Source organism: Solanum dulcamara, chromosome 8 (assembly GCF_947179165.1).
Source record: "Solanum dulcamara chromosome 8, daSolDulc1.2, whole genome shotgun sequence".
NCBI classification, from domain to species: Eukaryota; Viridiplantae; Streptophyta; class Magnoliopsida; order Solanales; family Solanaceae; genus Solanum; species Solanum dulcamara.
The window spans coordinates 72,887,452-72,909,142 of record NC_077244.1 but is presented as its reverse complement, the minus strand read 5'-3'; the positions used below and the strand labels follow the sequence as shown (position 1 = coordinate 72,909,142).

General features: G+C 32.9%; 3 protein-coding genes across 3 annotated transcripts; 2 read left to right on the top strand and 1 right to left on the bottom strand.

The window, feature by feature from the left end:
- Positions 1-1,000: 1,000 nt before the first annotated feature.
- Positions 1,001-5,237, bottom strand: LOC129899533 (ubiquitin-conjugating enzyme E2 27). Its single transcript, XM_055974535.1, has 5 exons — positions 4,988-5,237; positions 3,749-3,797; positions 1,847-2,006; positions 1,632-1,721; positions 1,001-1,467 (listed from the first exon to the last, which is right to left on the bottom strand). The coding sequence occupies exons 1-5, from the start codon at positions 5,163-5,165 to the stop codon at positions 1,360-1,362; spliced, it is 585 nt and encodes a 194-aa protein (XP_055830510.1). The 5' UTR covers positions 5,166-5,237; the 3' UTR covers positions 1,001-1,359.
- A 2,403-nt stretch (positions 5,238-7,640) lies between these two features.
- LOC129899677 (CASP-like protein 1F1) lies at positions 7,641-9,949 on the top strand. The gene is made up of 3 exons (XM_055974699.1): positions 7,641-7,972; positions 8,057-8,180; positions 9,530-9,949. The coding sequence occupies exons 1-3, from the start codon at positions 7,782-7,784 to the stop codon at positions 9,749-9,751; spliced, it is 537 nt and encodes a 178-aa protein (XP_055830674.1). The 5' UTR covers positions 7,641-7,781; the 3' UTR covers positions 9,752-9,949.
- Positions 9,950-19,562: 9,613 nt separating this feature from the next.
- Positions 19,563-21,369, top strand: LOC129900747 (CASP-like protein 1F1). The gene is made up of 3 exons (XM_055975769.1): positions 19,563-20,070; positions 20,152-20,275; positions 20,974-21,369. Exons 1-3 carry the CDS (start codon positions 19,856-19,858, stop codon positions 21,193-21,195), a joined length of 561 nt encoding a protein of 186 aa, XP_055831744.1. The 5' UTR covers positions 19,563-19,855; the 3' UTR covers positions 21,196-21,369.
- Positions 21,370-21,691: the final 322 nt, after the last annotated feature.

Here is a 21,691-nt window from a genome sequence, read left to right as displayed (position 1 = left end):
CTTGTTTCTTCTTTGTCTAATTGTCTCTTAACTGCTTGTTGCTATAAAATATAAAATGTTTAAGGGAACACCAACTCTAACTGGATATGCAAATATGGCTGCTTTTTCCTTTAGACAAATGATTGTATCTTCTTCAAGCTGTTTAGTACTTACTTTTGAACTATGTAACTTTAGTATTTTCTTACACTATACTGCTAATTCAATCTAATTAAACACTCTTTAACAATTTACCAAACAAGGTTAGTTCTTCCAGAGTGGAAATGAAATAGCATACTTTGGAATTTTCACATATTTTAGGCTTTCAAGTTATGTTTAATGAATAAGTCCATAGTGGGAATATATTTCTTTGAGAAAGTAACTTAGGGTACATTCAGAAAGTTCATGACTTGATTTCTTTCCCTAGAGAGGGAGCCACGAGGAGGAATTTCCAAAAATACACACAACCAAACTTAGCAGATTGCAGGAAACGAGCTCTTCTTGCCATACTTACATAGACAAATGAAAGTAAACGTTATCTGAAGCAACCACCAAGCTATGTCACGAAACAGGGAAACACTTCGCATAAACAAAACCCAGAAGAAAGTAAAAGGAAAATATTTCCTTGACACCAAACAAACAGTTGTTACATAAGGGATTCAACCAGATTATGCTTGAAATTGGCTCAACATAATAAACTGGACTAGTACTTTTTATATAACTTTTTGCAACAATAAAGAATATGATACAACAGTATCTTGCTTAATGAAGTGAAAACAGCTACACCTCAATCCCAAACAAAAGCAGGGATTAACTACATAAATCCTCACTGTCCATTATCTAAGATTAAGATCACCTCGATCCAATATTATACATTATTCTTCAGTTCAAAAGAATATACATCACTAGTAGATGGTATTGTTAAAATTTTCTTTGTCAAGAAAAGTGAACTTATTGCTTACCTTCAACGAGATGGTTGTATAAAACTTGAAGATGGTAGATAGAATTTAAATAGAAAAAAAAAGAACAGTAAGAAAGGAGGACATAATGCAGTTCTCAGTTTCAGAGAATAACAGGTTACGAGCAAGAATGTAATACAGTAATTTAGCAGAAAAATTTTACAAAAGAAGACAGCAATAGGCAAACTTAGGCTGAACTCTTTAAATAACATTCACCCGGAAAGTCCACTTCCTCCCCATGTTTCATATGCAATTTGCTTGATATTGTAAAAATGTCATCAGAATCTTCACACGATGTGAAGAAATGTCAATAGAAACAAGATTGCCAAGCAACAGTATAACCGAGTGACTCTATTCTGGTCATCAGCTTTTGCTGGAAGGCTATAATTGTCTGTATCAAAATATGAGTAGCAGTAAAAGGGTTCTAGCTGGACAACAGCTTTTCAAGAGCCATGTTTTCATCCCACCCAGTTGCTTCCAAAGTACTCCTCACTTGAGCTTCAGCAAAGCCCATTTCCACAAGCTTTTGTATCTGGGGCATTAATTGTACTCATTCAGTAGCATATTTGGACGCAGTAGATAGATCTTGAAAGAACCGCAGAAAATCCAAGATCTACCCACGACTTAACAAAAAATTTCCTGTCTACTGTAAGTAGCCAACAGAAACAAAAACAAAAGCATGTAAGAATTGCACACCTTCTCATCTGCGGCAAGTGTGGATGTCTTTGCAAAAGTTTCAGTCCAGTAACGAGCTGTGCCAACAAAGGTCTGATGGTCTCTAAGATACTGCAACAGCAAGAAATAGAGTGATCAGCAGAGAAGCATGTTGGTGAAGGAAGGAGGGATGCAGGACACACATAAGGTCAGGATTCAAAGGTAGGGGGGAGGATAATACTGAATGTATGAAGCACCTGTTGTGCAACAACTGCATCTTGTGGATCATCAGGTTCAGGAGCAGAAAGTAATGCTTGTATAGAAAGGAGAGCTGTCTTGAGAGTTAGCGCTGGGCTCCACTGGTCCTTCAGGATGTCAAGACATATTGCTCCACTTTGACTACTTATGTTGGGATGCCTTCAAAGGGGATTAAATACATAAAAGCACTTGAATCATAATTTCACTAGAAGGGAACAGGAAAATAGACCTTTATCATACATTAAAGGGGCTGCTTTGACTCGTCAATTGGATACCGTGTGTTCAAGGTCTATGTAACAGACAGTTTTAAAAATATCACTCTTAAGGATGTTTACGTTGCTCGTACTCTCTTTTGGTGTGATAACTGTGGTGTCATGGCCAGCTTGACACCTCGGTTAATTCCACAGGATTTGAACCTGAGATCTTATGGTTGTCAACCCACTTCATTGACCACTAGGCCACACCCTTGGGTGCTACATTGCTCATTCTTTTGGTGGTTGGTGTGTAGGTCCATGGAGCAGAGGTTGTGTACAGTGTGATGGGGTATCTGTGGCTATCAATTCTATGGTGAAAATACAGGTTGAATGATAGATGTAAGAAAGTTTTATGTTTAACCTCCAGTGAAATGACCTCGATAATTCAGTGCTCTGCTAGTGTCTTTAATATTAAGGAAGCAAAATAGAGGACTTCCTATGATATATTAGGTGGCCATCTGAAACTAGCTATTAATTGCATATGCATGGAGAAAGTGTAGGGGACTTGAAAAAACACAAGACATGTGCTAGTGGCTTTCTTAGCTCTGGTGATGCTAAAGATTGACTCAAGTCTTGTGATTAAATTCTAGTTCAACAGTGAAAAGATCACCTATTGCACCTATTTGATGAAATTGAAAACTTGGTTAAGTGGCTAACTGAAGCCCTACTAGAGGAAGCTAGCCTAACATTAAACATGTTTTTATCAGAACATATTCAAGTAAAGATTTCATTTATTTATTTATTTTGGGTGGGATGGGGGGAGCTAGGGCAACTTGCTGATGTTAAACAGGAAAACTTCTTCACATATACGTATAGAACAAGTAACAATAGTGCGAGGAATCTAGGCTTTCATCAAAGGAAAAAGTTAAAAGAGTACACCAGAGGATAGAATAAAAAGATAGGGCTTGGTCAAGTGGCAAAGGGTTAAATGTAACTTTGGTTACAAGTTTGAGCCTTTCACCATGCTAACTAAGCTTGGTATTTAAGTGGAGAAGGATAGAGGGGCGGGCCAATTGTTTCCGTGTTTTGAAAGGTACAGTTGCTCCTAGGGGTTGGCACCAAAAGGATTTCTTGGTCAAAAAAAGAAAAGAATAAAGAGTATGCTAGACTTAATCAAACTGTGGAGGAATTCCATTTTAACAATGTTTCAGCTGGGAGACACACTTATACTTTGCAGACACAGATGTATAACAAGTTTAGAACTCAAAAAATGGAACTCTCATTAAATAACTTTGAGTATCTAAGAAATGATTATAAACCTCAGTTTTACTAGAAGGAATATTTTGGTTCTAGACTCCTTTCATCACCTCCCGCTCACCAACCACCCACAATTTAAATTTATACTGGATGATTCTAAAATATAAAGTAATTTAACTGCTCTGATGTCTGACTACATCACATGAGCCCAATACAGAAAAGCCTGAAGTAAGGAATTATGAGTTGTCAATATTCGATACAAGAGACGGTACCATAGTTGCAATCATTAACAATTCAGCAGGTAAGGTAATCTGCAACTTGTTTATTCCTTCTTATTACAACCTAAGTCAGCAGTTCAATGTATGAAATGTTATACAGGTATTGCTTCAGTTACCACAAAGAAGAAGAAAGAACAGAAACAGATGATAGAGCATGTATGTTTTCTCATACCAAACTTTTGTGGCGAATTTCATTTTTGGAGGCTCAAATGGGTAGCCATCTGCAAAGAAAAAGCTTCTTGATTTAGGAGGCATACATAGAAATAGAGTTACTGCTAACAAACTTTAGGGGGCTCCCCATTTCAAGTGTCTAAATGAAAATTCATGACAAGTTAAGGGGTGAAAATCACACTTTAGCCTTTTTCAAAAATGGTAATAGTGGCATACATAAACAGCATAAAGGTAGTGCTGGAATTTTCTGCCTAGACTGTCTTCCTTATCAAAATAAGATTGAGCTCCTCCAGAAGTAGGTTTTCTTTTCTCTAGATGCGAGGAAACCTCTGCCCTTTTTACCTTGTCATGTCTTTTACCTACCATGTACCATCAAGCGCTCAAGATGAATTTCAGATGTCACCAACAATGTGAGTAAGTGGACTTCCACCTAGTATTCAACACCTATACAAGTTTGTTTTCAAAATGATTCATGCAAGGAAGCCAGTAATAGGAGGTAAATATTTCATTACCAGCAGTCGGAAGACCCTTTTTGGGTTATGCATATTTCGATAACAAAGGACATCTTTGAAATATGAGGACCAACACTTGACATTATCAAAACAGCAGAAATAACCCATACAAAACTGTTGTAAATTAAGAAAACACCAGAGGTATACAATTAATATATCAAAATAATAACAATAAACAATGGTCCAACACTCCAACTCATCTTCATTCAGGTTGATATACTTGTTTTAGCTCTTTTCTCGCCCATTAAGAAAAACAATAAATATAAGGTATAGTTTAAAATAAAAGCAGATTGATTTATTCTTCTTAAATACGGTGCCATTACAGGTATAATTGAAATCAATTGCCAACTTTAATCCTAAATTCTTTTTTTTTTGAGATAAAATGGCTGTAAATTTTGGACGGAGGGAGTATTAAATATGACATTGAAACCCTTTCCATAATGTCCCCAAACATAAGTGCCTGACAACAAATTTAAACAAAGAAACAAAATCTATCTGTAACTCCTTCATGTGCCACACTAACTGAAAAGATTCAATTTTTACCTAATAAAACCTCAATAATACACACCCATTTATATTTTTCAGTATTCCAAATTCAAAACCCTAGAACCCCTCAATAAACAAAACCCACCTTCAAAATTGATACAATAACAAAAAGGCCCTTTTATCTGTATCCCATTTATGTAAAACGATGAAAAATTAGATTAAGAATCAATTGCGAGAGTTACCAGTAAGAGTGATATCGATCTTGAAAGTACCGCCTTCATAAGGAGTACCGCTAGGACCAGGGATTGTACCAATCAAGTGAGTGAGACTGTCACCTTTAAGGGTAACATTAATTCCAGAAACCTGAACATCTCTGTTGCATTCATGGAGCTCCTTTTGTACCCTAGCCAAGTCCACCATTTTTGTTTTCTCTCTTCCAATTTGATTCCAAGGTTGCTTTCTTTTTTTTGGAAGATGGGCTGACAAAGTGAGGAGGGTAATGAAGTAAAGTGAATGAGAATCATAAAATAAAACGGAGGGCAAAAGGGTCAAAAATTAATCCGAAACTATTAAAAAAAAAAAAGCCCTATGTTTTGTTCTTTCAGTTCAATAATGCCTTTTAACTATTAACTATTAGTAAATTGACCCAATTATTAACTTCCAAGTTTGATATATCCTTTTATAATATTTTTTATTTTTTTACTGTGATAGACTTCACCTTGAGAAAAAGAATATTCCACTTATTTTTATAGACTATTTTTTCCTTTATTAAAAATATACCTTTTGTTCTTTTTAACTTTTTCTACATAGAAGGTAAGCATATATATGTGTGGCCTAATTGTTACTTTTAATAAAATAGAAAAAATATAAGAAGTAATTTTTTTCATCCAGATGTATATTTTTTAGAGGACAAACATTTTTAATTTATATGTATTCAAGTGACAGAGTGATCAACAGGCCAACAAGAAAAAAGATTAGTTATTGAATAAACATCAGTGGATGGTAACGGGGTTTTATAGAATAATTGATAGGGCATATTTAGCCCCTTTTGGATAAAAGAAATAGTAAGATTTTGAATTTTATAAATAGATTTTTCTTCATCAATATAGGTTAACATATGATATTAAGTAAATTATAATTTTCTTAATTATTATTGATGCTTATCATAAATTCTACCGTTTAAATATAATGTGAATTATTTTTACACCTTCAATATATGAAACTTAAACTTAAGGAAATATATAGTGTAATAGCACTCACGAGTCATCCCTTGTGGCCTAGTCTTTTCTTAATAGGTAGATACTCAATTATTCGTGGTAAAAGAATAGGTAGGTGCTAATGATAATAATTATTGGCATAATTTTATGTATTAAAATGTTCACTAAAATTATATACGATGCAATGATCTTAAGTACAATATAATACAACTATGTGATATTGAAAAGTCAGTTGATGAAAAGATTGTGATCAGACATTTCATCTCCCTAGAAATTAAGGAGAGAATTGCATGATAGACTAAAAGCATATAGAGAGCGTTGAACTACTTGTATTGTTCTTTTCCTTAAATTCAAACCTTGGCCTTTCCCACCAATCAATTGAACCTCACTTGTGTTCAGTTCATTTCAACTAGTTTTTTATAATTATCTATTTTTTTAAAAAAAATAATTGCTGAATTAATTCAAATTCACGTTTGAAAGAAATTCTTTAAGAGGAAAGTTTCGAATTTAAATTAAAGACTTCTAATTTATAGATAGATGTATTGTTTCACCTTGTTCATGAGTATTTTAAGTGAAAATGTTTTTTTTTTTGTTTGGGGAATTTAGGTAACAGACTTCAAGAAAACTGTATGGACTTTTCCAGTGTTAACAATAGTTGTTATTTTTTTGTGTCAAAATTGAGCAGCTAATTAGGTAACCAAAAATATGTTAGAAATCCGTGTAGCATTTATACAGTATCACAACTTTTGGTAGTCAATTTTGACTCCTTTTACCAATTTCTTTTCACCTTTTTCATTAATGAACACACACGATCTACTATCTTCTCCATATTTGTTTTTTTTATTTAGTCACAAAGCAAAAAATACACTTACAATTTGACTTCATTTCACAGAAGTCTTTGTCGATCTGAGTAAGGGCAAACGCAGATATGAATGAAATTACAACGCGTCTTTATTTTGAATGTCAGTGAGGTGGTTAGAAGGTTGATATAGGAAGAAAAAATGTGACAAAACAGAACACCATTCATCACAAATTAATTTTTGGTTGGCTAATTTGATGTCTTCCGAGAGGAAATAGTCAGGGGCGGAGCTAGATGAGCGGAAATAGCAATTTTAGATGAAAATGATTCTACATTTGATTTTGCATAGTTAATGGGACAAAGAACTCAAACTCACAACTCACTTAAGACATCAATCTTCATTAAATTCTAACTCATGACATTATCATTCAAATCGTAATATTTTATTTAGGTGGAGACTTCCACTTAATTTAAGGCCAATTTTCATAAATATTGACACCAAAATGATCAGCTACTTCCCAGAAGTGAAGGGCATATAGCCTGTTTGGATCGACTTATTTTTAAGCAGCTTATAAGTTAAAAATTGCTTAAAAGTTAAAAAAAATAATAGGTGCAGGCCAACTTTTTTTTTGACTTATAAGCTGTTTTCAACTTATAAGCTGCTTAAAATAAGTTCATCCAAATAAACTCAACTATTTATTGGGGCTTATTTTAAGCACAAAATCACTTTAAGTTGGTCAGTCAAACACTCAAAAAAAGCTGAAAACAGTTTATAAACAACTTATAAGCCAATTCAAACGGCTCATATAGAAATAGAGAACAAACATGAAATATTTTTATGATAATTTAACGGGTCCAAACTTTTTATACCCAAAACCAATTAAAGTCTCATTTTCTATTACCCCACAGTACTTACACAATCAATACATTTTTTGTTTTCCATCTATAAATAGCACCACCAACTTCTACTCATTCATTCACTTGTTGTTTTTCTTGTATGTTTTCTTGAGATCCCAAAATATGGAGGCCAAAAATATGCAAAGTCCACCACTGAAACCTTACAAATATTTGTTGGGAACACAGATTTTGTTGAGAATTTTGGCTACAGCATTCACGTTGGCGTCCACTTGGATTATACTGACCAGCAAGCAAACTGTCACTGTATTTGGCCTTGAGATGGATGCTCGCTATAGTTATTCTTCAGCTTTCAAGTAAATGAAAATCAAAAGAAAATATTTGTGTTTTTCTTTGAAAGTTCTGAATTCTTAGTGTTATTTTTGTGTGGTTATTTGCAGGTTTTTTGCTTTTGCAAATATGATTGGATGTGCCTTCTCTGTTTTGTCTCTGTTTCTTGCCTCTGTTCTTGGCCATAAAGGTCTTGATCCAAAGAATTCCTTTTACATGTTCCTTCATGATTTGGTACGTCCAACTTTTACTCTTTTTTTGTTTTTATAATTGACAGTGTCACTTATCAGTTATGATGCAGCAAGTTTGCAATTCTTGATTGTTCCATCCTTTTAGTACTACTATTGAAGGTGTTCCGTTTTATTAGTTAGTAGATCTGCGTAAAGTTCTTAACCAATACTCAAAGGCTATGTTGCTCGCACTCTTCATAAATATTGTTGCACCTATGTCAGATCCTACAAAAATACACTTCACCCACTTGAATAGCCATTTGGGGGTCTGGAAATCATACTCCTTTTTTTTTTTCACTCTGGAATCACTCAATATTTTCCATAAATATACCTTTCCTCCCTGTTGATATGCTTTACTTTAGCTGAGGGTTTATCAAAAACAATTTCTCTACCTTATCAAGGTAGGTGTAAGGCTTCATAAACACCACCCTCCCTCAAACCCAACTTGTGGATTACATCGAGTATATTATTGTTGTTGTGCCTTTCTTCCCCATTCTAGAATTTCATACAATATTTATTTGTCCACAGTTTGCAAGTTAGTTATGTCACGTAAGAGGCATGATTGTCTAGCTGTCTCCTAGACTCACTTACAATGCATTTCTCCAGTTATTGCAATGTTACCTACATATAGAGCAGATTATTAGTATGTGGGAATTGGGATACTGATGAATCTTCCTGTATCAATTATTGCCATCATTAAAAAACAAAAATTAGACGCTAGAGACTAATTGGTGGACATTGGTATAAATGGTGCTAGCTAGTATGAACGTATGACCCTTCTCTGTTCCTTTCTGTCCGGCCCTTTAGGACCATTCAAATTTCAAACACACAAAGTCTTTGGATTGCCGCCTTGACATTATAAAGAATTTTCACACTGTCAATGAAATTTAACCTATTGTAAACGGTTAACCTTCCTTATTTTTAAGTTATTAGTCACACATTTTATGAACGGTTACCTATAGCTACCTTTAGCTAACATAATAGGATAGAGTAAAATTTTGCTTACACCCGTTGTATATATACTTTTTTCAATTTATGTGGCATTGTTTGACTTGACACAAAGACTTCTGAACTTTATGGTTTAAAACAAACCTTTGACATTTGTGTGACTTTAAATCATTCCATTAAGAGTAAAATGGAACTTTTAAAGTTTTGTTTCTAATCATAGAAAGGTGACATTTTTCTTTGAGACAGACTAAAAAGGGAAGGGTGCTATGTAAATTATTGCAGAGGGAGTAATAGTTACATTAAACTCAAAGTCTTGTATGAACCAGACATTTGTATTATATACTATTCTGTTAGTATAAAATTTGAAGCAGTAATGTGAATGTTGGAATTTTGTGGTGAGCACAGATTGTGATGGCACTGCTGCTAGCTGGATGTGCAGCAGCAACAGCAGTTGGATATGTGGGGAAATATGGAGAGATGCATTCAGGATGGATGCCCATTTGTGATCATGTTGACAAATTCTGTCACAAAGTTACAAATAGTGTCATGCTCTCCTACTTTGCTGTGCTTTTCTACCTCTGCCTTGCCATTATCTCTGCAAATCAATCCAGACAGATCCAAGTTTAACATTCCAGAAATATCGTTTTGTTAACGATACATACATCAGAAGTTGAATCAGAGCAACTAATGATTTTTTCTTCATGTACTATTCTGAATGGACGCAATGCTATTTATTAAGGGCTACCTCAGGCCAAATGCGTGTTGTATGTTAGTTTTTGGGTCTAGTGTACAAGATATTTACAGATCAATCTTTTAGTTTGAGTACTTCGTCATGTCCTTTCTCGTCACTTCTTTTATACTCGAAACGAATTCTAACTCAGAAAAGTAGTAATAATAATGCTAGAGGTTATCAATAGTTTTGAGGATGAACAATTGGTTCCGTCCTTCAACCAAATTAATCTCTGATGGTTTGTGTTGGAGAAATTATAAGATTACAAATTACAATTAAAAAATAAAATGAAGAAATTAACTTCACTTCTTGGCTGAGGCGCGGATATCTCGCTCTCTTTAAGGAGATTCAAGCCCACTGCAGTAAATCGTTTCACTGGTCCAGCAGTAGTCCTCTTGACTTGTCCCCTCCAGGATACAACAGCCTTATCACAAAAATGTAACTCAACAAACTCTGGACAAAAGTTGAGTTTAAAGCTCTACACAAAGAACACCTCCCTTCAACTAATAAGAACTCTCTTTTTTATATAAACTTAACTCTCTCAATTTTTTCTTCTCTTATTCTCCCTTCAAAACAAAGAAGACCTCTCTATTTATAGGAGAGAAAATCATACAAAGATGAAAAAATAATAGAATGCCATCATTATCATCATTTAGTGTACCATTATGATTTAGTGCACCATTATGATTTAGTGCACCACTTATTAGTGATAATTAAATTAAAAATACATAATGGAATGATTTAGTCTTGCACTAAATAAAGATGATAATGAAAGACATTTTTATGCACTAAAGAAAGAATAATAAAGATGACATTAAATGTCATCAATGGACAATTGCTAAAATTGCAATTTAATAAAATGTTAAAATGTTCACACACTAACAATCCCCCACTCATTTTAATATTGTATAAGAGAGTTTATCAGCTGAAGGAAGATTACTATACATAATGAAGGTGTGCTCTGCATTGAACCTCCACTTAGTGAAACAATAACTTTTACTCCAGAGTCGTAGTGGTCTCAGACTTGAACTATGACTGCTTAAGGGACATAAAATATTACTGCTCACACATAGTAATCAAGGTATTGTCACGAGCTTTATAAGCCAGCACATTACGGCCTTGTGCTATCCCGATTTTATGAGTGCTTTTGAGAATAAGCCTAATTCTCATAGGAAGCGGCCTACTTCCATACTCACATAGGTGAAATCTATCAAGAGTGCTCCTGTAAATTTAACACTCCACCCATACGGGCTACAGATTTTCATTAAGAGTTTTTTAAACTCAACCTCCTCAATTCACTACAGGAAACAATGCACTCACATCATAGGGAGGGAATAAAAATAGTGCATTTTTTTCACAACAAGTCATCATATGATTCGTTTTTCCCATTGAACCTGGTTATAGGATCTCTAGTCTCCAAGTTGGGTTTCCTCATATATGACTCATGTATTTATAGGCTTCAATCCCATCCCCCTCGATGTGCTCCAGACCTTTTCTCTTGTTAAGGCCTTAGTAAGAGGATCTGCAAGATTTTCACAAGATTTGACATAATCAACATTAATGGTACCACTTGTCAAATATGATCTTACATTACTGTGTTTCCTCCTTATAGGTCTGGATTTACCGTTGTAATAACGATTTTGAACTCTACCAATTGCTGCAGTGCTATCACAATGAATTAAAATTGGAGGAATTGGTTTTTCAAAATAAGGTATTTGAAATAATAAATCTCTTAACCAATTCGCTTCCTCACTAGCTGAAGCTAAAGCAATTAGTTCAGCCTTCATGGTAGAGTTAGCAATTATAGTTTGTTTTTTTGATTTCCAACAAACAGCACCACCACCCAATGTAAAAATGTAACCAGTGGTAGAACAGGAATCACCTGCTAAAGTGTTCCAATCTGCATCAGAAAAGCCTTCAAGTACAGCAGGATATTTTTTATAGAACAAACCACAAGTTTTTGTTCCAATTAAATATCTCATAACTCTTGTTATAGCATGCCAATGTTCATTACCTGGCTTGCTAGTAAACCTGCTAAGTACTCCTACTTCATATGCAATATCAGGCCTAGTGCAATCAGTCACATATCTCAAACTTCCAATTACGCTAGCATATTCCTTTTGATTTATCACATCAATTTCACTTTGAACAGGAAACAAGTGTACACTTGAATCAAAAGGAGTTAAAACATGCTTGCAATCAAGAAAGTTATATTTTTTTAAAATTTTCTCAACATAATGTGACTGGTCAAGGAAAATTCCATCACATGTTCTAGTAATTTTTATTCCTAGAATAAAATTTGCCTCACCAAGATCTTTCATATCAAAATGGCTTCTAAGAATGTTCTTAGTATCATCAATAACATTCATATTCGAGCCAAAGATCAATAAATCATCAACATATAGGCAAATAATAACATGTGTATTATTCCAAGACTTATGATATATGCACTTATCACACTCATTTGTTTTAAAATCATTTTCAATCATGCAGGAATCAAACTTTTCATGCCATTGCTTTGGTGCCTGTTTCAAGCCATATAGGGATTTAGTAAGTTTACATACTTTGCTTTCTTGGCCTGCTTCAACAAAACCTTCAGGTTGTTCCATATAAATTTCTTCATTAAATTCTCCATTTAAAAAAGCAGTTTTTACATCCATTTGATGAATATGCAAATCAAAAATTGCAGCCATAACAATTAAAAGTCTAATGGATGTAATTCTTGTTACCGGAGAAAAAGTATCAAAAAACTCTAGGCCTTCTAGTTGCTTAAACCCTTTAGCAACTAGTCTAGCCTTATATTTATCGATTGATCCATCTGGTTTTAACTTTTTTCGTAAGACCCATTTGCAACCAATTGTTTTACAACCTGGTGGTAAATCAACTAACTTCCAAGTTTTATTAGAAATTAGTGATTCCATTTCATCATTTACAGCCTCTTTCCAAAAAATAGAATCATACGAAGATAAAGCTTCTTGTAAAGTGAAAGGGTCATCTCCAACATTAAAAACATAAAAATCAGGCCCAAAATCTTTTTCTACTCTAGCTCTTTTACTTCTTCTTACCTCAAAATCATCAATTTCTTTATTTTTTAAAATGGAAGAAGAAGAACTAGGTAGTGATAAAATATTTTGTTCAATTCTTTGACCCCCACTATTTTTAGAATTAAAAGGAATTTATTTTCATGAAAAATAGCATCACCTGATTCTATTACAATTTTATCTTCAAGATTAAAAAATCTATAGGCTGTACTATTTGAAGCCTAAGAAGAAAAGCACAAGAAAAATAATGGTAGACTTTCCAAGAAAAATAATGATGAAAATAGCCAAGCACAAAATCAACAAGTTTATGATAAAGGACCGTGCTTTGTCTGTGGCAAGAGTGGACATATTGCTCGATTTTGCAGATACCGGAAACGTGGTCCTATACCTCAGGCAAACGTTACCGAAGAGCCTTTTGTGGCAATGATTACAGACATAAACATGGTTGAGAATGTTGATGGATGGTGGGCTGATTCTGGTGCAAACCGTCATGTCTGTTATGACAAAGATTGGTTTAAAAAATATACTCTTTTTGGAGAGCCCAAAACCATCATGCTCGGTGATTCTCATACTACTCAAGTGCTTGGAACGGGAGATATCGAATTGTGTTTTACCTCTGGAAGGATATTAACTTTGAAAGATGTACTTTATACTCCTTCCATGAGAAAAAACTTGATGTCTAGTTTTCTTCTTAATAAAGCAGGCTTTAAACAAATTATTGAATCTGATCAATATGTAATTGTGAAAAAAGGTATTTTTGTGGGAAATGGGTATGCTTGTGATGGGATGTTTAAACTGAATGTTGAAATGAATAAAATTTCTACTTCTGTTTACATGCTTTCTTCTACTAATTTTTGGCATGCTCGTTTGTGTCATATTAATGATCGTTATGTTGGAATCATGAGTAATTTAGGATTAATCCCAGTGATTAAAAAGAATTTTGAAAAGTGTGAAGCTTGTAGTAAAACAAAAATCACTAAAAGGCCTCATTTTAAAGTTGAAAGAAAAACTGATTTATTAGAATTAGTTCACACTGATATTTGTGAACTTGGAGGAATTTTAACTCGTGGAGGAAATAGATATTTTATCATTTTCATTGATGATTTTTCTAAGTTTACATATGTTTACTTAATGAAAAATAAAAGTGATGCTTTTGAAAATTTTAAATTTTTTCTCCATGAGGTTGAAAATCAGTTTGGGAAGAAAATAAAAAGAATTAGAAGTGATAGAGGCCGTGAATATGAGTCAAATGAGTTTAATTCTTTTGTTAGATCATTGGGAATAATTCATGAAACTACTCCTCCTTATTCACCTTCATCTAATGGTGTAGCGGAAAGGAAAAATAGAACTTTGGTTGAATTGACTAATGCCATGCTTATTGAGTCAAATGCACCTTTGAATTTTTGGGGTGAAGCTATTTTGACTGCGTGTTATGTGTTAAATCGAGTGCCTCATAAAAAGACTAAACTAACACCTTTTGAGTTGTGGAAAGGTCATAAGCCAAATTTGGGATATCTAAGAGTTTGGGGTTGTCTAGCCTTTGTGAGGCTAATGGATCCCAAAGTTACAAAATTGTTTTGTTAGATTCAAGAGTAATATATTTTGAAGTAACTAAATTTACCTTCGTTGTGATGTTGCTCTCTTCATTTTGTAAAAGTGCATCTTGGCCCCTTGCCTCCTCTTCCATGCGGATTTTCATGATCAAAGTCTCAAGAGAGGTTTCCTTTTGTTTGTGGCGCATAGTTTTTTTAAACTCCTTCCATGAAGGTGGAAGTTTGTCTATTATGCCACAAACAATAAGATTGTCTCCAATTTTGACTTCCTCAGACCTGAGCTCTCCAACGATCATTATAAAATCTTGAGCTTGGTCTATCACTGATTTATCATCCACCATTTGGAAACGAAAAAATCGACTAGCAGCATATTTTTTCGCTCCAGCTTCTTCGGTATCATATTTACTCTGCAATGCTTTCCATATTTTCTTTGCACTAGAGTAAGTTCTATCATAATAATCATAAAAATTATCAGATAGACAATTAAGAATATAATACCGACACTTGTAGGAATCATTATTGTACTTTTCCACTTTCTCTTGATGAGAAATTAGTTCATCGTTATCCATGGAGAGGATGTCAACTTTATTAGGATTTTTTTGAGTCAACACATATGAAACATTGAGAAGACTTAAGTAGAAAAGTACTTTACCCTTCCATCTCTTGAAATGATTACCATTAAACCGAAATGGTTTGTTTAGATCTCCCATCTTGATATCCGCGGATTTTTCAATTGTAGCCATATTGAATCTCCTTAAAATTGTTGGAGAAATTATAAGATTACAAATTACAATTAAAAAATAAAATGAAGAAATTAACTTCACTTCTTGGCTGAGGCGCGGATATCTCGCTCTCTTTAAGGAGATTCAAGCCCACTGCAGTAAATCGTTTCACTGGTCCAGCAGTAGTCCTCTTGACTTGTCCCCTCCAGGATACAACAGCCTTATCACAAAAATGTAACTCAACAAACTCTGGACAAAAGTTGAGTTTAAAGCTCTACACAAAGAACACCTCCCTTCAACTAATAAGAACTCTCTTTTTTATATAAACTTAACTCTCTCAATTTTTTCTTCTCTTATTCTCCCTTCAAAACAAAGAAGACCTCTCTATTTATAGGAGAGAAAATCATACAAAGATGAAAAAATAATAGAATGCCATCATTATCATCATTTAGTGTACCATTATGATTTAGTGCACCATTATGATTTAGTGCACCACTTATTAGTGATAATTAAATTAAAAATACATAATAATATGATTTAGTGCACCACTTATTAGTGATAATTAAATTAAAAATACATAATGGAATGATTTAGTCTTGCACTAAATAAAGATGATAATGAAAGACATTTTTATGCACTAAAGAAAGAATAATAAAGATGACATTAAATGTCATCAATGGACAATTGCTAAAATTGCAATTTAATAAAATGTTAAAATGTTCACACACTAACAGTTTGTACAAGCAATTTCTGCAGAACACCACACCCCGGTTGATTCCTGAATCTTAGGTTATACACAACTACACCCTGGATGGCGCTTTACAACTAACAAATGTCTAGTATATTAGGTAAGATGAGGACGGAAAATATCTGCTAAAAGGTTCTCTTGTTTCAATTTGATCAAGGAAAACATAGCTCACACGTATGTTACCATTTGAAGAAATGAAGTTAGAGTTGGAATTTTAATTATAAAGAATTTTGTGACTAAAAACAAACTAAGACTGAAATATGTCATTGAGCTAGTGCGGGAGAAACGATATCAATTAGAGTAACAATAACAAAACAATTAAGTGAAGAATGGGAAATAATCACGAGAAAAGTGTCACTCCGGGTACATCCGATAAAATTGAAATTAGCATGGCCTTTGCTCAAGGATATCGAGAGATGTGTGTGGCTTAAAATTTACAGCTAGCTAAGGACCTCTAAAATAATTTCCATTATTCAGATTGAAGAACAACATGTTACAAACTTCTATAAAAATTTCAGTCTCAATCCAATGGTAAAAAATTGAAATTACAATCAATCCCAACCAAAAAGGAGCATTTTACAAAAGTTCAACGTAAAGCTTCAAAATCTTCTTGTAATTGGAAACGATCAATGCCTAACCAATGAGGAATTAGAAATCAAAGCCAAATTAATTAAAAGAGAAATCAGCTAATGATCATTATTAGCGCATTTTGGCTGGAAAAGTGGGGGATAACGTTTGTTTAATCAAACATGGTTCAAGACTTGAAGCGTAATTTTCTAAAATGATGCAGTAATTATTTTAGACCTGCTATTTTCAGTATATGTAACAACTAAAAAGGACGGCAGGGAGTAATATAATATTATGTATATATAGGGTCTTTGGTATGAAAAATGTTTTTCATAGAATTTTTTTCTGAAAAATAATAGGTGGTTTTAAAATTTATTTCTTGATGTTCTGTAAGTAAATAAAAAATATTATCTGAAATATTTATATTTAATCTAGAAATTGAAACACTAGGGAGGAATTGGGTGAGGTGGAGAGCGGAGGGTGTTAGATATTTAACATGATAAATCCAAGATCATACATGATAATAAGATACAAAATATATAAAAATTAGTAGGATTGAACGTCATATCTGATCTATTTGACTCATAGCAGATTGTAGAACGGATTAAGTCTTCCTCTCTGTTACTCTTTTCATTAAAGCAGCAATTAGACAACATACTCACACTCATATATATCTTTAGTAATGACAAAAAAAGTCAAAGAAGTGTTAGGGTTAGAAAAGGGAACCTAGCTGTAATTATTGAAACTTTAATGGATTCACCCATTATGAGCCCCATTGGATTAAGCCTATACTCATCGCCTCACGAGATCCGTCAAGCACATAAAATAAAATGCACAATCCAATTATCAATTATCACATTTATAATTCGACTTATGTTATGGATTAATATATAGTCCGAAAATAGTTAAGATATAAGGAAAATATTTTAAATAATGTAAATCCATTTTTCTAACAAAGTGTGGAATGATGGATGGTGGAGTGTTGGATGGTAGGATGGTCAATAAGTGTGGGTAAACTTGAAATGTCGTTTATGAAATTTAATTTTTTTTATTTTCGATAGAAAAATCATATTCCTGATTTTTAAGAAATTTATTTTTCTATAGAATATAGTTTATTTTAACTTACCAAACATGAGAATAATTGTATTTCTTAAATTGATAATATTTTTAAAATATTTTAATTTACCAAATATAAAAAAATTAAAAAATATATTTCGAAAAATGGTTTCTTCCGTTGGAAACCCACCCATAGTTTTGTTACAAATTTTGCTCCACACAAATCAGGGCAAAAATGCTTTTTTGCTAGCAGCCTTTGTATAAATAGTATGGTACTGTCGTTATTTTATTTTATTTTCGTTTTCGAAATTTAGGTAACTGACTACAGGAAAATCGGATAGACTTTTTCAGTGGGATTGTTCTTATTTATCTGTGTCAAAACTGAGCAATTATTAGTTAACCAAGATATGTTATCAATTAGTACAACTTTTTGTTTCTAGAATTTTTGGTAGTCAATTCTATTCTTTGCAAATAAATATCTTTAATTAATGAACATGCTTTGTACAATCTCTCCATGCTTTGACTGCATTTAACAAAGTCTTCATCAACCTTTAGTACAACTTTTTGTTTCTAGAATTTTTGGTAGTCAATTCTATTCTTTGCAAATAAATATCTTTAATTAATGAACATGCTTTGTACAATCTCTCCATGCTTTGACTGCATTTAACAAAGTCTTCATCAACCTTCTTGAAATTGCAAATTATAAACTTGTGATGTTTTATACCCCACAATTGTAAAAGATGGGATGAAATTTAAAATATGAAGTTTATGAATTCGGATAATTCTTGTTTGCCTCTAGACCTACAACTCATTAATTGAATTTCTCTTTTATATAAAAGATTTAAACTAAAATTAATGATTTTTGTCAAACTCATACTTTTTTCTAGTTTAGATATAGTATTAGTATATTTTTTTATATATATTTTTCACTCGATATTCGATGTTGGAGCCTCAATTTAATTCGAATTCATTTTGAGGGTGACGCTCCTAATAAAATTTCTCCATATTCAAGCTTCGAATCTGAAAATTCTAACTAAGGATGGAGCAGTGTTGCACTACCACCTATGTTGGTATAGTGTTAGTACAGTTACCACACAATATTCAATTTGTTGAAAATGAGAAAAAATATGTCCATATTATTCATTCGTTTGATGCCATTCTGTCCGAAATTAACGTTTTCTCACCCTCTAAGTACCTAAACCGATTATAAGATGGTGGAGAAAATTTTGTGGCGTTTAGTTAGGGTAGTGGCAGGAGCCAGTTGAATTATGGAGTTGATTTAATTTAATTTTTTTCCCTTTAATTTGGTGCTTTTGAATTTTACAAATCTTTGAGAAAGGATAGCTATTGACTCGGATTAATGTTCCATTTATTTACATTAAGATATCTAAATTTGAAAGCACAAATAATTAATATGTTGTCTCAAATGATTTTTCAGTGCATAATTTATTTATTTTTGAATATAATAATTATACAATTTAAATTTAAAAAGTAATTAGCTATTTTTTTTAAAATATAACATTTAATAAAATAAAATTATTATTTAGTTAAAAAAATAAAATATTCCTATTCACTAATAATGATGGAGATGGTTTATTGTGATGACGATATTTGATGGATGGTGCTAGCGACTATGAATGATAGTAGGGATAGCTATGGTGGTTGGTCGATGTGATTGGTGTTGTATTGAGCGGCATGATAGTAAACGGCCATAGTGATGGTGGTGATGGTTGTGATGATAAGGTTATTGGTATATAGTAAAATTGACCATTGTGATGGTAGAAACTGAGAGTAATAGCTGAGGTGGTGTGCAGAGGTGATAGTGTTGGCTTCTATAGATGAATTAGGTGATAAGTGTAGTAATAACTGAAAATGTTAGTAGTTGTGATCACAGAAAATGGTTAGTAAAAATTATCTATACAAAAAAAACTAAGACTTTGGATAAAGAAATAAATATTTATTTAAACCTTAATATAAATAAATAATGTAAGATGTACATTATTGACAAATGAGTCCAAGTGAAAAGTTGAAAGGTAGAAACTAGAAAGGGGAAAATGTCAAACATTTTCTTTTCCCCCCGAAAATTACTGCATTTTTGTTGATCTATTTTTGTTAGTTATTAAAGGAGGCAGTTTTGAACTTGGTAGCTTTTTTGTCGGTTTTGAAACTGATCCATGAACTTCAATGATCTCTCTCTCTCTCTCCCACTTTCTCATTCTATAAATACCAGCACCAACCTCCACTCACCCACTTCCTCATTCAGTTTTTGTTTATCTTCTTTGTCCAAACTTTAGTTTTCTTGAGATCCTAAAAAATGGAAAACTTTGGTGCCAAAAATATGCACAACCAAAATAGGCCAAACCCACATTTGAAATCTCACAAAGGTTTGTTGGCAACCCAAATTTTGTTGAGAATTTTGAGCATTGCATTCACATTGGCAGCCATTGTGATGATTCTCATCAGCAAACAGACGGTTACTGTATATGGCATTGAAATGGAGGCTCGCTATACTTATTCTTCAGCTTTCAAGTAAGCCAACATCACACAACAAAATTAAATTTTTGCTTTTTTATTTTTATTTTTATTTTTTATTTGTGTATTCTTTTGCAGGTTCTTTGCTATTGCAAATATGATTGGATGTGCCTTCTCTGTTTTGTCCCTGATTTTGGCTTCTGTTCTTGGCCATAAAAGTGTTGATCCAAAGAACTATTTTTACATGTTCCTTCATGACTTGGTACGTCCAACATTTTACTTGATGAATTTTTCTACATCACAATCACTAATTATATCACTGGATCTGGCAAAACTTCTTAATCAATAGGCGTACAATTTTGCATTTAATGGAAGCTTGTAACGTCACTCAATATGCAATTTAATGCCCTACTCTCTCTTCATTTCTAAGGCCTAAACGTGGACGTCTAATATAATGCATTTTTCTAGTTGTTGAGGTAGGACGGACCCAGGTAACGCCAAGTGCTTCATTTCGAAAGAAACTTATATTGGGGTTAAAATTCTGACTTTATTTCACTAATTTGGGGGGATATTATAGTTTATGAGAAAATTTGTTGTGATAATTCCTTCATTTGGTATAAATGCAAATATGAATGTATGAATCTTACTTTTTTAGCCAGATGCCAAAAAAAATAAAAGTTCACCTACATTCACGGTAACCGTTTGTAGTAATTGTTATCCGTGTGTACTCAATATATAACAAGTATTTACTCACTATATTACATATGTGTAATAAGTGTATAATGTATACACACTAATTATACTAAATTTTGTAAAAAAAAAACATATATAACGACAAGGATTATTTTTTATAGTGAGCTTTGTTGGGCTAGTAATATAACGTTGTCTATGTATGAATCCTCATTGTTTATGTCGCGCAGCAGTTATGTGAATGTTGGTATTTTTTGTTTGTGAGGGCAGATTATGATGGCATTGCTACTGGCTGGATGTGCAGCAGCAACAGCAATTGGATATGTGGGGCAATATGGAGAGAGTCATTCAGGATGGATGCCCATTTGTGATCATGTTGACAAATTCTGTCGCAAAGTTAGACATAGTATCATTCTCTCTTACATTGCAGTGTTACTTTACCTCTGCCTCACTATAATATCAGCAAATCAATCCAGAAAAATCCTAGTTTAACACTTTAACAAGTACAAACAAAAAACAATGAACAATATGATTTGATCAATGTTGTACTCATTTTACATAGTAGTGGTGTTGTTATAGGTTGTTTTAGTTTTTGTTTTTGTTGTAATCATTACTTGCTTCTAGTTGCTAGCTACTTTGAATATATAAAAATTTATATTATCCTTACTTTAAGTTTTGTAGCTACCTTGTACTTTGTATATTATTGGACTTGGGTATTGCTTATGTAAAATTGAGAGTGCCATCTAACTGTTTTGATTAAAAAATTTAAAATAGAGTACAACACGTTTAATGGAGTATTTAGATTAGTCATGAAAAGGTTACTACACTAGCATAGAGTATATAAATATATTGTGGTGATAAATTATATATAATCATAATGGAGAAAAATAATGATTTTATAACGTTCTAAAAATTATAAAAGAATAAATAAATAATTAAAATTTTGTGCTCATTTACCACCTATATATTCACATAAGAATTAATGGAT

Bases quoted from the DNA above. Each gene is read 5' to 3' on its own strand.
- LOC129899533 (XM_055974535.1), bottom strand. From the start codon at position 5,165: ATGGTGGACTTGGCTAGGGTACAAAAGGAGCTCCATGAATGCAACAGA. The intron at 3,798-4,987 runs GTAACTCTCGCA...TTTTCTTTGCAG, and splicing joins GATCGATATCACTCTTACTG to ATGGCTACCCATTTGAGCCT. The intron at 2,007-3,748 runs GTATGAGAAAAC...TCCCCTTTGAAG, and splicing joins AAATTCGCCACAAAAGTTTG to GCATCCCAACATAAGTAGTC.
- LOC129899677 (XM_055974699.1), top strand. From the start codon at position 7,782: ATGGAGGCCAAAAATATGCAAAGTCCACCACTGAAACCTTACAAATAT. The intron at 7,973-8,056 runs GTAAATGAAAAT...GGTTATTTGCAG, and splicing joins AGTTATTCTTCAGCTTTCAA to GTTTTTTGCTTTTGCAAATA. The intron at 8,181-9,529 runs GTACGTCCAACT...TGGTGAGCACAG, and splicing joins ACATGTTCCTTCATGATTTG to ATTGTGATGGCACTGCTGCT.
- LOC129900747 (XM_055975769.1), top strand. From the start codon at position 19,856: ATGGAAAACTTTGGTGCCAAAAATATGCACAACCAAAATAGGCCAAAC. The intron at 20,071-20,151 runs GTAAGCCAACAT...ATTCTTTTGCAG, and splicing joins ACTTATTCTTCAGCTTTCAA to GTTCTTTGCTATTGCAAATA. The intron at 20,276-20,973 runs GTACGTCCAACA...TTGTGAGGGCAG, and splicing joins ACATGTTCCTTCATGACTTG to ATTATGATGGCATTGCTACT.